The 16,957-nt window shown below is 32.1% G+C and overlaps 1 protein-coding gene and 1 long non-coding RNA gene across 4 annotated transcripts in view; both read left to right on the top strand.

Moving 5' to 3' along the window:
* Positions 1-8,705, top strand: part of Cad87A (cadherin 87A) — a 111,407-nt gene extending 102,702 nt beyond the window's left edge. For 2 of the 3 annotated variants that reach the window (XM_070634246.1, XM_070634247.1), the window contains exons 15-18: positions 796-1,083; positions 1,152-1,402; positions 2,730-3,108; positions 4,436-8,705. In XM_070634246.1, coding sequence (XP_070490347.1) covers positions 796-1,083; positions 1,152-1,402; positions 2,730-3,108; positions 4,436-4,513 — 996 coding nt within the window. In that variant the 3' untranslated portion in view covers positions 4,514-8,705. The remainder of the gene's footprint in view (positions 1-795; positions 1,084-1,151; positions 1,403-2,729; positions 3,109-4,435) is intronic. The other variant, XM_070634248.1, reaches the window with a different exon arrangement.
* A 4,085-nt stretch (positions 8,706-12,790) lies between these two features.
* LOC139086344 (uncharacterized) lies at positions 12,791-16,709 on the top strand. The gene is made up of 3 exons (XR_011544002.1): positions 12,791-12,916; positions 13,194-14,776; positions 14,840-16,709. It is a non-coding gene; the product is annotated as an uncharacterized lncRNA (long non-coding RNA).
* The last annotated feature ends 248 nt before the right edge of the window (positions 16,710-16,957 follow it).

Raw genomic sequence — 16,957 nt, 5'->3', positions numbered from 1 at the left:
GGGATGAGCTTTTAAGGACTTAGTTCAGATTTGTGGGATAGAAAGTATACCTGAAAGGCATAGGAGATGGGATCAAGATAAGAACAATCCAGAATATCTCAATATTGATCAATATTACCCAATCAATATTACCCAGTGGCATAGGAGGTTTCCCAAAATCATTGCCTCGACAAATTCCCGAGATCAAGACCGAGACCGAGACAGAGATCGAGACCGAGGCCGAGATCGAGATCGAGACCGAGATCAAGATCGAGATCAAGACCGAGATCGAGACCGAGACCGAGATCGAGACCAAGACCGAGATCGAGACCGAGACCGAGACCGAGATTACCCGGGAACCCTTAGCTGAGTCTAGGTCTCAGTCTTGACATCGTCGAACCCTTAGTGACATCATCCTAAGCTAGTAAATTAGACGGTTTACCGCAAAATACCACGATTTTTTTTGAAATTCAGCTAATACCACCTAATCCACAGCCCCAAATACCACCTAACAAAGAATCTACCCCAAAAAAATCTCAAATTCCCCACAAAAATGTATCAGAACAACTCAAAATCATCTCAATTTCCACATCCGAATTCCAACATCCAAATTGAATCTTCAATTCAACTCACCTGACATGATTCAGTTCTATTAAATTACATCACATTCGACACTTATCTTAAGACTCATGTTTCTCATCCTTAACCTTCAAAAAATGAATACACAATTGTCAATGATATCCTTCCTTAAATCTCATATATCCGATTAACAAAATGTATCCTCATGTTTATATATCATTTATTTCTTTGCCACAGGTTTGGATTTATGAACCAGAACAGCTTGTACGTGTGATCTTGTCACGACCACCATCCGAAGTACAAAATGAACGTGATGAAATTTTAGTTGAATTAACAAATGTAACAAAAAAGCACATTATTATTGACGATGTACGATATCATGTTGATAGTATCGGTAGAATACGTATGGATTGGACAGATTTATTCTTTCATGCTGTTGATATGACAACAAAATCAATCGTTCCAGTTTATGATATATTAAATGAAATTGATTCTAAATATGACTTCCTTAAGGATTACTACAGCGTAAGTTTTGGATATTGGATGCTTTAGTTCAATTCTCATTTTCTTCTTCTTTTTGCTCAAATATTCAGGGATTCGCAATTGAGAATGTCATACCAGCATACACAACCAACTTACAAGAAGAGTTTGATATTGCACTAGCAGCAATCATTGCATTACTGATTGTGCTCTTTGTTGGTGCAATAAGTTTCATCGTGCTATGTTGCTGTCTAAAGAATTGGGTAATATCAATACCATCCGAGACGAGACGGAAAGATGCATTGATCAAAAAGCAAATAATCGATGACTTAAATACGACAGAGAATCCTTTATGGATTGAACAGTAAGTTTGCTTAAACTTTTTTCTCTTTTTTTATATTATATCAAGTTTCAATCGAAATCGTAGAGATGCAATTTTAAATAAAAATATATATATATATATATATATAGGGGAGATGGAATAGACAGTAAAAAAAAAGTTTATCAAACTGGAAAAATGGTATTATCTCGTATAGAGAAAGTTTGGATGTTTCTAATTGTGGACAACTTTTCTGTGAAATGCTAGAGCGAAGTTTTGGTTGGATTTAATGTTGATTGTAAGGGTAATTTAAAAATTTGGGACATAAAATTTTGGTTTTGTAGAATTAAGTGCTCAATGAATGCTACTTTCTGGATTTTCTAGTACTCTTTTGTTCTAGTGACCTAGTTTCTTAGCATTCTATTCTATGAATCTATAATTATAGTTCAATAAATTCAATACTTTAGTAGTCTAGAATTCTAGTACTCTAAAAGTTTACTATTTTAGTACACTAGTAGTCTACAACTACTATTTTAGTATTTTAGTAGTCTACTGCTACTATTTTAGTATTTAAGTAGTCTACTACTACTATTTTAGTACTTTAGCAATCTACTACTACTATTTTAGTACTTCAGTAGTCTACTACTACTATTTTAGTACTTTAGTAGTCTACTACTACTATTTTAGTACACTAGTAGTCTACTGCTACTATTTTAGTAATTTAGTAGTCTACTACTACTATTTTTGTACTTTAGTAGTCTACAGCTATTTTAGTACATCAGGAGTCTACTACTACTTTTTTAGTACTTTGAGAGTCTCCTAATACTATTTTAATACTCTAGTAGTCTACTACTACTATTTTAGTACTTTAATAGTCTATTACTACCATTTTAGTACTTTAGTAGTCTACAACTACTATTTTAGTACTTTACTAGTCTACCGCTACTATTTTAGTATTTTAGTATTCTACAACTACTATTTTAGTATTTTAGTAGTCTACTACTACTATTTTAGTTCATTATTAGTCTACTATTTTAGTATTCCAGCCCTTTAATTTTAAATTGAACTTCAATCTAGAACTCAACATCAAACTGCAACAAAACAGAGCCACCAGCTTAAAATTCGTTCAAAATTATCTAACCAATAAAATATCCAGACAATCTAATCCAAGACCATTCTGACCCATCAAAAATATTGCAACGATAACGAAAAAAAAAGAAATCAATTGACTGCACCCATCAATTGCATTATTCTACATCAAATGACATAAAATACTTTTTTTTTATATTTTTCAATCTGATAAAATTCTCATCTCAAAAAATTTCATTTTTATTTTTCAATTTGAAAACAAAAACAAAAACAAAAAATCTAGGAAGCTGAAAATTTACGAGGAGCAAGAATTGACAATGAAGATATTTGCGGAGCCAAGTGAATTTCAATTACCGCTAACCGAAAACTCATCAATGAGACAACATAGTTCGAATATATCACATAATTTATTAGGAATGGAGACGCCACCAACACCATTACTTGATACATATAATGGTAGTGATGCGGGTGGAGATTTTGACACAAATTACGCAACAATACTAAATTATTCAAATAGTAATAATAATAACAGTGGTAGCTGTAGTACTAGTAATAATAATAATAGCAGTGCATTAGTGAATAATAGTAGGAGCACAAATAATACAATAAACCTAATAGATGCTGATTATCAAACTTTACGAACAACTCCCCGAGTGCCGTCTGTAAGTATCTTTATGTCCGAATATGGTAATCATAATGGAGTCTAGTGATGGAAACTTTTTTTTTTGTGGCTTTTTGTTCGATGTCATTGGAATTATGATAAATGAGTGTTTGTTGATAGAGATAAGTGATTAGTTTGTGGTATGAGGAGATAGTTTGGTGATTTTTAATTGAATAAGGATGAATTAATGGTTGAATAGGACAGTTGAGGGCGATTTTGGGAGAATTGTGTGGGATTTTGAGAGAAATTATTGGAAAAGGATGAGGGAATTTGAGGACAAGTTTCGGAAGTTTGAGAGAATTGAAGGAAAATTCACGAGAATTGTGGACAAATTCAGGAGAATTTAGGGCAAATTCAAGAGAATCTAGGACAAATTTATTAGAAATTAGGATAAATTCAAGAGAATTAAGACCAAATTCAGGAGAATTTAGGGCAAGTTCAAAAGAATTTAAGACAAATTCAAGAGAATATAGGACGAATTCAAGAGAATTTAGGGCAAGAAATTTCACAGCGAATTCAAAAGAATTGAGAAAAAAAAATCGAGAGTATAGCCAAATTTGTGGAAATTGAATGAAAATTCGAGAATTTTAGGGAAATTCGAAAGAATTACAAGCAAATTCGTGAGAATTGGGAGTAAATTTGAGATTCTTGAAAACAAATTCGAGAATCTGGAGCGGACATTCGAGAGTTTCGGACAAATCCTGGAGAATTAAATGATAATTTGAGTATTTTAGGCAAATTCGAGAGAGTTAAAGCCAAACTCGTGAGAAATGAGAGTAAATTTGAGATAATTTGTAGCAAATTTCAGGAATTTGGGCGAACATTAGAATTTAGGGCAAATTGAAGAGTATTGAATGAAAATTCTATTATTTAATGCAAATTCGGGAGAGCTGGCAGCGAATTCATGATAATTGAGAGCAAATTTGAGAGAATTTTACCAAAATTATAGGTGTTTGAGGGCAAATTTGAGAGTAATGAGAGTTAATTCGAGAAAACTGAGAGAAAATTTAGGAGAATTAAGATCAAATTTGAGAGGATTTAAAGCAAATTCGTGAATTGAGAGAAAATTTGAGATTTTAGGCCAATTTTAAGAGATTTGAATGTAATTTTTTGTGAAATGAGAGTTTATTTGAGAAAATTGAGATAAAATTTAATAGAATTTTGGTTAATGTGAGAGAATTGAAGTCTAATTTCCCATTTAACCACAAATAAATCCATCCCTAGACTCGTTCAAATTCATCCAAAAATATTTAACACCTCATATGCAAAATAATCATCGAAATAGCTCATTCATTTTACCTATTTACTCTATAATCCTCCATTAACAGCTCTTTGAATTTAATGGATCAACATTTCAAGTGCAGCGTAATGAAAACTCATCGGATTATACTGGTGAGTTAATGTGAAATTCGTAATGGGAATAAAAATCCTTCAAAATTCTCATTTATTTCCATCCAAATAAAACAAAAAAATATACACACAAAAAAAAAAGGATAAGACTTTCGTGGGACGAGTGGAAAAAAATATAAAATTGTGAATAATAATTAGTAAGATATTTATAAAGTTAAGAAAAAAATCTTTTTTTTTTGTAAATGAGTGAAAAATTTTTAAAAAAAAATTTTCATTTTCGAGGAGAATTTTTCACTGAAAAAGCTTTAATGACTGGAAAAAACTTTTGAAGTTTGACATGACAGCGTTAAAAATGAATATTTAAACAATTGAGATTTATGAATGGATGGAAAATTATTCAGTTTTTAAGGAGAAAAGTGAAGTTATGACTGAAATAGTTGCGAAAGAATGAAGAAGGGAGAATAAAGTTGTTCTCTTGTGTTCAGTGTTGTTGATTGGCTGTGATCATTAACTAGTCTGGCTAAAATGTTGATATCCCTTTAAGACAATGAGGATATTCACTTAAATTAGCGTATTCATCAGAATAATCATTGTCTGTTCGAGTATGTGACTCATTATATGGAATTTGACCTTAATTATCCATTATTTGCTGTGTCACTAAGGATTAAACAACAAGACAGTCGAATAACCTCAATTATCCAAGATTTCTTAATCAGTGCTTTTCAAACCATGCTCCAAAGCACACAGTAGATTCCTGGACGACTCAAATGAAGAAGGCTCAACCTTGGAGCTTTTGAGTCTCCAACAACGCTCTTTTATTAACAGCATATCCATTTGGTGTTCGTAAAGGGGGCAATCAGGGCCCTAACAGCATCATGAATGAGCTTTTTTGATTTTTATAGCTCGTAATTATAGTTTAATTCACTGCGTTTGAATATAATTCAGAAACACTGATTTAAGGAGTCTGAATCAAGACACAACCTTGAGCTTAGAGTGTCTTAACCCAGATTGTATCTAAGTAAATGCCCAATTTCACATTGAATCCTTTATTATTAGAATCAAAGTGTTGAACAGAGCTCGATGTCAACTAAAATTTCATTTTTCTTCATCAAAATCCGAATCGACTTCTAGCTCTAGTATTGATTAATTAGAGCCAACTGCTACATCAACCTTAGCAGACGTCCATCTTCTGCATCCAGCCTTACAACACTGCACATGTCTGTCTATTAAATTAGTAAAAACTGGAATTTCATTAAAATTTTCACACAATTTTTTTTTTCATAAATTTTAATTGAAATATTTTCATAAGATTCCATAACAAATCTAACAAGTAAGAAGACAAATGGAATTCTGAACATTTTCCACCATTAAATGATTATCTCCTTGGTTTCAAGTATTATATTCTTGCCATAAAAAATATATATAAATCCTTAATAATTTTTACTTAATCAGAATAAGTGAGTAGCTCAAAAAGTATGTAGACCAAAAAAAATCCACAAAGGAGGATATTAATGCTCAAGCTCTTGCCAAAATCGCAGTCATTAAAACTTTTTCTTATGAACTCTTTCTCCTCAAATGAAAACATCTAAGACAATAATTATGATGAAAAAATAAAAAAAAAAGTAATGATGATCAAGCTGATGATGTTAAGGAAACACAAAATGATTGTAGCGAATGTTGTTTTTAATTTTTAAGTAATTTATTAAGGTAGAAACAAAACAAAAATGAAAATCAGTCCTTATTTATATACAAAATATTAAGATAATTGTAAGATCTGAAGGTATAGATGAGGTAAAGGATTGTTGGAGGTAGAAAACAAAGCTGGATTGATGGTTGTTTGTGATTTAAGACTTTAGTTGTGAATGTCATAATACAGTCTCTTGTTTTGCGACATGTATCATATTGTCCCTAAGCTTAACTTAGTCATAAATAGCACAAATCGGTTAAATGATCGAAAATTTGGCCCAAAGCCTGCGTGGCGCTGACTTGGTAACTAATTCAAGTTTAATTCGGAACCATGGCTGATTCACGCAAGTCTTGAGTGGATTTGGAATCGATTGAACGACTTTAGTCATTCTTGAGTGTATACTCAATTAGATCTGGAGCTAATGTATATGTTTGCGGATTTATACATGATTTACTGAAAACTTTTCAAATTTAGAAACCAAATTCAGTACAACAGCTCCTACGTAGTTATCCGAGCCACATAATGCGCTAAGCTGGATTTTTCGCCTTAAAAAGGGTTTAAATTAGCCTTCACGGTATTGACAGCGTATATTAGCATCTTACCGTTAACACGACGACGTAACGACATTCTAACAAGTATGTCCTGAACTGCTTGAGTTAATAAAATCGATTTAAATTTAATGGATTACATCATTAAGGCTAATTCAATGTCAAAACATCAAACAACATTCAAAAAGTTCCTCATTTGAATCTTTATCAACCAAAAATGTACAATCTACAATTAAAACTAATTAGCTTCTTGTTAATGCATGACAAATTCCGTATTCAAATCAATTCAACAGCCGAACAGCATCATTTATCTATCAAAGCATTGTGCATTTAGTTTCAATAATCCTTTGACTATCCAACTGGATAAAAAAGTAATAAAATGTGAGAGGAAAAATTTTTTTTTTTGTGAGACTTTCTAGTTGTTTTTATACTTCTTTAATTTTAAATCTAATTTTTAAACTCAATACAAATTATGTAATTGTATCTAGCGGTTGTTTAGCAGTTGTTTATTTGTATGGCAAGTCCAAAACCCCGAATTGAACAGGACAAAAGTTCTGGCACAATTCAGCAAAAATCTGGCAGAATTCAGCCAAAATCTGACACAATTCAGCCAGAATCTGGAACAATTCAGCCAGAATATGGCACAATCCGGTCAAAATTCGACCATTAAATCGAATCTGCTTCCAATTTAGAGTCAGGTTAGCTGGCGGTCGGATATTTGATCGGTTAACCGATTAACCGAACTTTCATGACTTCCCTTGTAGTCTCAGCCATAAAATATTAAGTTTACAACCGAGTGGACACTTAAAATTGACTCGGAATTAATCGCATCCTTTTCAACTCGGGGAAAACATTAAAATGGAATAAATGAATTGACCGCGAATGCCAAAAAAAAGGAAGAATAACTGGTTTATAGTGAATATATTTGGATATAGTTTTTTAAACAACACAAAATTGTGTTACAATTTTATATGAAAATTTCAAAAAACAAAAGAAAAACTTTTTCTTTCCAATTTTTTTTCTGTTATTTTGCAATTCTTTCTCAATTTGTTGTTATACAATGAGCCATTCCGAATGGAAATAAAAGGAAAAAACTTTGTTTTGTTTTCAGTAAATTTCATTTTTTAAATCGCATAAAAAAATGTTTTTAGACAAATAATGGCGGATAAAAGGGATGAATAAATTGTCATTGTAGAATGTTTGGACTGAGATTGGTGATTTGGGCGCGATTGGTCGAGGATGGAGATGAAGGTTTGAGGATGTTGAGGAGGTTTTGAGGGTTTTCTGGATGATTTTGGATAGAATTGGGATAGTAAAATTTGAGAATTTAGTAATTTTGAGTAAGTAAACTTTCGTACCGTTTGCAGTAAAGTAGATTATTCCATTCTAGGATTTTCGAATTTCGAAAATCAATTTTCGAATTTCGAAAATCAATTTTCGAATATCGAATTTTGAATTTCGAATATGGAATTTTGAATCTCGAATTTTGAATTTTAACTTTTAAAATTTTGAGTTTAATTTTCGAATTTTAGATTTTTACTTTCGAATTTCGAATTTCGAATTTTAATTTTCGAATTTCGAATTTTGACTCCAATTGAAAATTCGAGTCGATTTTAAGCCTCTATTCAAGCCCAAGCCACAAAATCGATCAAAGAATCCAAATTCATCACAAACCACAAACTGCAAACAATTAAATCATTTAATTGAAAATTTGAAAATTGACAATCTGACACCCCTCAACCTCCCACGCCAAAAAATCGCGCCTAAAGCATTCAACGAAAGTTAATTAAACTCAAAAAATGAAATTAAAAAAGTTTTTTCAAAAAAAAAAACTCTTTTCGTTATTTTTTTTATAAGTGAAAAAAACATTATTTGATGTAAATCCAATTTAATTATTTATTCCGAATGAACAGTAAAGAGATGAAAAAAAAAATTATGTTAATTTTAGATAAAGAAATATGAAATTAGATGTAAAATAAAGAAGGGATCGCGTATTAATTATTTTTATTATGAGACCTCATCTTTTTCATTGATTTTTAATCTGCCTATACTCTTTTTTTGCAGCCCTTTTTCCATTACAGCAAGCTTATTATTTTCAGCATCCCACAACCCCGGGAAAACTTGAAATTTGTACACTCATTCTTCGTTATGGTAATAACTTTCACATAAAAATTCGGTGTTTTAACATAATTGAGTAGGTGGAGGTGAGTATGGATGGAATAATGAATTTCTCTGTAAAATGGAAGGCTTTTAATAAAAAGAAAATGTGTAATTACAGGTAAATGAACGAATGCGTATGTAAATCCTTACTTTGAGTCGCTGTAACCGTTTTTAATGAACGGATCAATAATGAATAAATCAATATATTTCGTGTAATAAGTCCGTCATATGAAATATATGTTGTGCGGTTTAATGGTGGGGATCAGAATGATTTACATGTCAAATTGGAATATATATTTCAAGATTATTGCTACCTACTGTTGGCTGTAGTGATATGTAAGGAATCCATTAATTTTGTCTGATTTTTTCTGCAATATTCTGGGATTTTTATTATATTTTCATACTTACCTACTTACTTTGGTGTTCGTACAGATCAATTGTGATCCATGATCTCTCAAAAGTGTCGTTCGAAGCTAATTCTATCGCTTGCTTTCATTTGCCAATTTCCATTGCCAAGTGCAACACTTTGTCTATCAAAAGCTTTATTCGAAGAGTCATTTGGTCGTCAACTAGCTCTTTAAACATTTAGAAAGACCATTAGGTTTCTATAACATTGATTAATAACCTGATTTTAGGAATTTGTTAGAAAACCACCAATTTCCAACTATAACATACTTTAGACACATTACTTAGATTTATAGTATTTAGTACACAAAGTAGTTAGATCTAAACTTTTCAATCAGTTTTATATCTTAAAAGCTAGTAAACTTGAACAAATACATTCTTTGAAATATTTTGACAATTAATTCTACTCACATGTAAACAAACAGGGTGTGAAACTACGTTTATTAAATCTAAATGAATAAATTTTGAATTTTTAACGCCCGTTAAAGAATTTATTCTTCAATTCACATGCAAATAATCGAAATTTGTTAAATATTCACAAACATTTAGGTCTGAGATTGACTAATATTGCTAATTAGAGTCTTATTTTATGATAGAAAGGAAAACAATCAAGGAATTGTAAGATTCTTAATTGCCAAACTTCAAAATCTCTCAAATAAAAAAATTTAAACCATAAAAAATATGGGAATAGCAATTTATAATAAATATTTGGCTTTGATGTTTGATGCCATCCCAAAATCTTCTAAATTCTCCCTAATAAATACACAAAAAAATATATAATTAGGATCCAAAAAGGAAAACAATTCCCGATTGTCAAGCTCATTTTACAAACTTTCTTATATTTAAAAAGTGGCGAAAAGTATCAAATTTGTTCAAACATTTTCTTTGTTTTTATTGTCAAGATATTTTTTTACTTCCTTTATGCTTACCATATAAAATTTCATCGCCTTAAAATTGAAATGTTATTTCATCATTGTTTACATATTTTATTCCCCTCAAAACATTTACATCATAATACAAAGAATATACTTTGACTGTTGCTATCTTGTTGATGATGAAAATTGTTATTTAAAGTCAATCCATGATGCTGTTGCTTATTGTTTGTCTTGATAAATTGAAGCAAAATTTCTAATTTTTTTGGATGAAATTTCGATTATTTTTTTAAACTCCCTACTGTGGATTCATCTTTGTTTTCATTCAGATACAATTTATTCGCATATATTGGATATACGATATGGCAGCTATTGCGTATTTCATCCATAATAAATTTGAATTATTCCTCCTCAAACATTTGCAATTTCAAAATTTTCCTTCTTCATTTTTTTGATTTAAATTTGAATTTTTTTCATTTTAAATTTTAAATTTTTTTGGGTATATTATACATAAAAAAAGGAGTACAAGTGCGCAGATAGATTAACATTTCAAATATGAAATTGATTGATTTTGATTTTAATATTTTGATGAAATTTTTCCTGGTGTGGTTTTGTAGTCGGTAACAAAAGGGGAGCCTTAAAAGCTTGTAGGGATGTGTTTTTGCTTCGTGTTTGATGAAGGCGCATCTAGAATCTGATTTGGAACATGATATGGAACGTGAATATACATACGTACACTAACAGGCAAAGAACATGCTTTAATGGTACAGCAAAGACACCATGGTACCTAAAATTGAACCAAAGAAGGTTGAACATCAATGTACAGACAGTTTTGAATGCCAACGCGACACAATGCGACCAACTGTATAGATTTAACCATAGAAATGGGTCAAAGCCAACTGTCATGATAGTCATGATAGTGTTGTAGTTGGGGGAGAAACACAAACCTGCTATACGTCCTATATCTGGAATCCACAAGGGAATGGCGTCCTAGTGCTTCAAGAGCAACATGACATATGAAAGTAATGAAGGAATGCCTGTTAGATGTCAAAACTGAGAATTTGTAAAAACTTTGTGATTCAGTCAGCAATAGAGTAAGATGAAAGGCTTTTAGTATCATCCTATGTTCCAAATCGGTTATTGTAAGTAAGTCATGGTCCCGATTGGCCAACTACTCGTCTTACCGCGTAAAAAACGACACAGTGGTACCCTAGCATCCTCATCATACTGCTCAGGATACAGAAAAATAGGCATCCAAATCAGTCAAGCAGTCAGAGCATAAAAATCAGAACCTTTTTCATTTTATAAGCACATGCTGAAAAAATATCAAAAAATTATAATTTTAAATCCCCATCCAATCCCCAACCGAAGGATCTTCTAAAGCATTTTTGATGCTTTTAAATTTTCTAATTATTAAAAACTTGCAAGCCGTCTTCCCAAAAATAAAGACTTAAGATTTCCACTTGACTAAATCATCCAATTTTATTAATTTTTATCGCGACATAAAATAAAAACTTGTTCTTTAATCTTTACATTCCTTTCGTCATCTTATTGTTCCTTATATAAAGCAAATTATTCTTCTTTCCATCAGCCTTCATTGACAAAATATTTATCATTTACATTCCATTTAAAATGTAATTTGTTTTATCACAAAAATTTTCATCGTTTTCAACAAGGACGTCTAAAATTTCATCATTTTTCCCCTTTTTTGTGTGTTGCTTGCTCTCATTTAAAGTTACTTGGGAGCTGTACGATAGCACAGACATTTTTCAGCACTTTTCAAAATTAATCGCACTTCAAAAATTATTCATGCTCGTCAGATGGATGGATGCTTTCGTTTTGGGGGGAAAGTGTTGGGGTTGGAGTAAGTAAGTATAATTTTTGGAGTTGTAAATTAGGTTTGTTGATGTTTTAGAGTAAGATGAAGCTATGAAAGTGACATAGGGGAAGTTAGGATAGTCTAGAGCTTGAACACAGCAGTAGAAAGAGACATAATGTCCAAAGTAAAACAGTCGAAACTTTGGGGAGTTGAAATTTTGGTATCAATCCACAACAGTGTCCTTAAACTGTCCCATTCTCTTGGATACGGACCTGTTGTGTGGATATACCAAGCAATGGAGACTCATTTGGTTCCAAAGAACTCAAAACTGCAACCAAATTCTTGAAAAGAGCTTCTTTACTAGAACGACGAAATTTAGAAAGAGCTTCGAAAATTAGTCATGACCTGGGATTGAACCCAGGACCTTTGGCATGTATGGCCAACGCTTTACCATTTAGGTCACTGATACGATATTATTGAATGCGAAATCTTGTTAAAATTTGGTTTTAAACCCTCAATTTTGATGCAAAATCATTTCGACGGTATACAAGTGCACCGTGGCACACAGTTTACCCGACACTGCCTTAATCAAATCATCTCAAAATCTACAAAATATCAACATCCTCAACGAGCCAATCCTTCCTAGTATTTAATAATAAATGAGCGAAAAATGAAGAAATGAAAAAGATTTAAAGTACTTTAACTTCGTAATGCTTCTTCCTACCCATCCTACCTGATGTGCTTCATGTTATCTAATTTTAAGGGGCAGTCATTTTATAAAAAAAAAAAAAAATTTGTCGAGTTTTTTTTTTTTTTTTGTAGAATTTTGTAGTACATCTTATGTATTGTTCTTCTTATAAGACTTGTTTTTCATCGTCTTGTTGCTTTTTAACTCTTATTAGCTTTCGGTGCTCTTCTTATGTGACGAGTTGTAATTGGCTGTTATGAAATAAGAGATTGGAAATTGTGTAAGTTTTTTTGAAGAGTGCTGTTAGTGATGATTATAGGAAAGTTTGAATAAGTCATTCAATGAACTTATTTATTAGCAATTTACTGTGTAAAGAGGGCTTATAAGTTTAGATTGATGATTGAGCTGGGGATTTTGATGTCGTGTTGAAATGTAATATTGTTCATGTCATACAAACCTTAGCATAAACGGGATCATCCACTTATTAAGCTACAGAATGAAGTACTTTATTTAAAAATTAACTGTAAAATTCTATGAATTTCTATTTTTTTAAACAGTTTCTCCGTACCCACAACGTAATAAGTAAAAAGCCCCCAAAAGTGCATGCTCATTAGAATAAACCAGTTAAGAATGCTCATCAATAGGCTCATTAGGACATATATTAGCATACTAAGGGATTGACAGAAGAAGAGCAAGCTTGAAATAGACTAGGATTAACTCGCCAAACAGGACAAAAATACGTTATAATTAGTTGATGGCATACTAATGTCCATTTGATGTCTGGTTCTAATTTATTTTGTCCATTCGGGTCGATATAGTCTCGATCCTTATCCTGTCTTGGATCTCGATCAAGTCTCGATCTCAATCTTGTCTCGGATCTCGATCAAGTCTCGATCTCAATCCAGTCTCGGATCTTCATCAGACCTTGGTTTCGATTCTGTCTCGATCTCGAGAAATTGTGGCATTCAGGAGATTGACAGCCCATAAATCAGTGATTTAGTTTGACATCTTAATCCCTCTATGGCAAAAAGGTGCAAAAAAGTTACAAAATTTGAAATACCATTCACATCACAAATTGACTTTATAGGTTTCGAACCTGAGATTGCTTTCTCTTAATGTTTTAGCTACCATTAGTAGGCAATTGAAGCACTTTTCTAATTTTCGGACAAACAACTAAATATCATGTTTTAGGCAAACATGCTGCTTTTAGGTACCGTAGTGGTCTTACTGTACAATTAAAGCTTGCTATTTGTCTGTTAGTGATCCTATATGTTCTTACCACTCATTAAAGCCAAATTAAGTCACACTTGTAACTCAATAAATCATTAAATATCACATAACTCAAAGCAGCATGTAAAACAAGACAGATGAAAGAAAAATCGATTAAAAAAAACATTTTTTTTCCTTTACAAATTATCATATGGCTGTATATCAACAAAAAAAAAAAAAAAACTATGACAAATATACAAGCCGTAAAAGGAATTGCCATTTTTATACATCCACATACGAATAAGCTTTTACGATAAAGCATTTTTTGAATCTTGATTTTCATTTTTCACTCGAATTCATTACTAATCTAAAATTCACAATCACAGTCGAGAAGGCAATGCTGAATAAAATTGCGTACATAAAAATGTGAATGTGATAAAATAAGAGAATATTGTATAGATGAAGAGCTTTCTAGATATGAAAATGTGAAAATATATGAAATATATGAAAAAAAAGGATATTTTTTTGGCTATATGCTGTAACTGCTTTTGTTGTTGATTCTGTGTGTGGAAAAAGGATATTTTTGGAAACCAGATAATTTCCGTACAGAGAAAAAAAAAACCTTCTGTGAGTATTGATAACTATGAAATAGTAGGAAAAAAATATCCCTTGGGATTAATTTTGTGAGAATTGTGGCTGATAAAGTAGTTTTGAAGAATTGTGAGTCATTAATATTTGTTGATTAAGGCAGAGATGGTTGTGAGAGTAGACTCGAGCGATAAAAATGAAAGAGGCTCGGCTACGGAGCTTTTAAGGCTCTACAAAACCAATAAACCTCTTTTACTAATACCAAATGGAAGCAAACTCACGTGGAAGATAAATAGAGCCCATATGACTGCCAAACATTAAGAATAGCTTCATACTTATTCAAGTTAGTTCTCTACAATTTGTGGTACAGATTCGTTGACCTGGTTACTACTGTTCTATTTTCAAGGTGGAATCGTCCAAAGGATACAGGAACAATTGAAGGAAAATTCATTGATTAGCCTAATTTAAAGTGATTCTGTAATACATCCTTGTCAATAATATACCCGAAAAACAAGTCACCAAGTTGCCACCCAGTTGCAAGGTCCATGGAATACCAATGCGACGGAATTAGCTACAATTTTGGAGTCTCAAATACATAAACCGAGTTGATATGACTAGAAACAGCGAAAAATGACCCAAATCCTACTAGACTTTCCCTAGGTTCGATCCCAGGGTGTTAGAGTCGGTAGGCCGACACTCTAATCACAACGCCACTGCCGGTTTCCCACTGCAAGACACTAATCATTAAGTAATACTAAGCAAAAAGTGTTTTCTGAAGGACAGTTTACTTAAAGCTAGCAGAAAGCTGCCAATTGTCCTTCACCCTTAACAGTCATTGTTTTATAATACCTTCTACATCCTCTAGTTTATATCAACTGAATAAAAAAAGCACTATACACCGAAAGACAGTAGCTTGCCCCTTAACAAATCACTCAATTGCAACCAAAAGTTGCTCACACCAATCAATCTTCATCTATATCTCATCTCATCAATGTAACAATCTCATCCAAAATTCCCACAAGGATAAAAAGGATTCAAGGCTCTTGCCTCTCTCTCTCTTTTTTATATTGCGAAAAATATAAATGATGAAAAATTCTCTCGTATATTGTTGAATGGATATAGAGTAAAATAATATCGTATAAATATATAACAAATGAATGTATTACATCCACTACAAAAAAATTATCTCAAATATGCTTTATATCCATTGATTTTCATCGGATGGAAGAGATCTAGAGCATAAAAAAATACCCAAAGCTACTCCTGTGATTTGTGCATAGTTTTCATTGCTATGAAAGTCATTACTTTTTATTTTAATTAAGGACGTTCTTTTTAAATGGCAATGCTGGACTTCAAGGTAGTCTTAGTTATGGATGCAAGTTAAATTGGATTGGAACTAGTATATTCTGTCATTTTTTAATTATATTATATTCATTTTCTGCTTCCTTTAAGGTCGTAACCATAGATATTTAATCCATAGGAGCCAGTTTTTGCATAATTATCTCTTTGGAGCAAAATACTCAGAGAACGAATGTCTAGAGAATATAGCTGGTGTATGTTTAAGGAAGAACTCATGGAAAGAAGCTGGATCATTGATCACACTTGATCTGTAAGGCCAACAAAGTAAGTAAGTAAGTAAGTAAGCATGTTGGATAAGGACGTTAGAGTTCTCAATATCCCTAATTGGCAGAAGTTATCGAAAGATAGAGCTGTCTACAGGCGTTCTTTAAACGCGGCAATGGACCCTCTGTGCCCCAGCCAATGTAGTAAGTAAGTAAGTAAATAAGCATGTTTTAGGATTCGTCCCAGAACTCATCATGGATCACCCCTAACAGCACAAATCAACTAATCGATCCATAGTCCGACACCAGATCGGTATGACTCTGATGAAGTACTAAATTCGGGCTATTCAGGCATGTCATTATTGAGCCTGATGATTTTTGGAACCTCATTAAGTCTCACCTTCTAATTTGCATTCATAACGCACCTTTAAGATTTTCACTGTGTATCCGTGTTGGAGACTAAAAAAATCCCAGGCTGAGCTGGACTGAGCCTTCATCACATGTGGCTCTCGACACTGTATTCTTCCTATTCATTCTTATAGCTGCATTCTCCTACCCCCATTCAATACCCTTCAACATCAATTCAACATTACATCCAGCAACCCCAAACATCTATCGACTTTAAAGTAAAATAAAATGTCACCATCCATCTTTAACTTCAATGTCAATTTATCCCACTCAGAAAAAATCTAATTTTATTTTTCACACTTTAAAACAAGCTACAAAGTTAATCTTGTTTACATCATCAACATACAAACAGTGTGTCTTAAAGATCATGTCATGTCGATATACAAGTGAACAATATGAAAAGCATTAAGTGACATGTTGTTGAAAAAAAAATCATAAAGGACTTAAGCACTTTCTATATTGCATGTAAATTGAGTGAATAAATCAATTATTTTATGCTATACAGTCTATTGTACATAGAAATAATGTCACGGTGTATATAGACGCACTTATAC

This window comes from Chironomus tepperi, unplaced genomic scaffold (assembly GCF_022539635.2).
Source record: "Chironomus tepperi strain 1889 unplaced genomic scaffold, CSIRO-AGI_Ctep_v1 contig_85, whole genome shotgun sequence".
Taxonomy (NCBI): domain Eukaryota; kingdom Metazoa; phylum Arthropoda; class Insecta; order Diptera; family Chironomidae; genus Chironomus; species Chironomus tepperi.
Note: the sequence above shows the minus strand (reverse complement) of the source record. Positions and strands in the feature narration are given on the sequence as shown.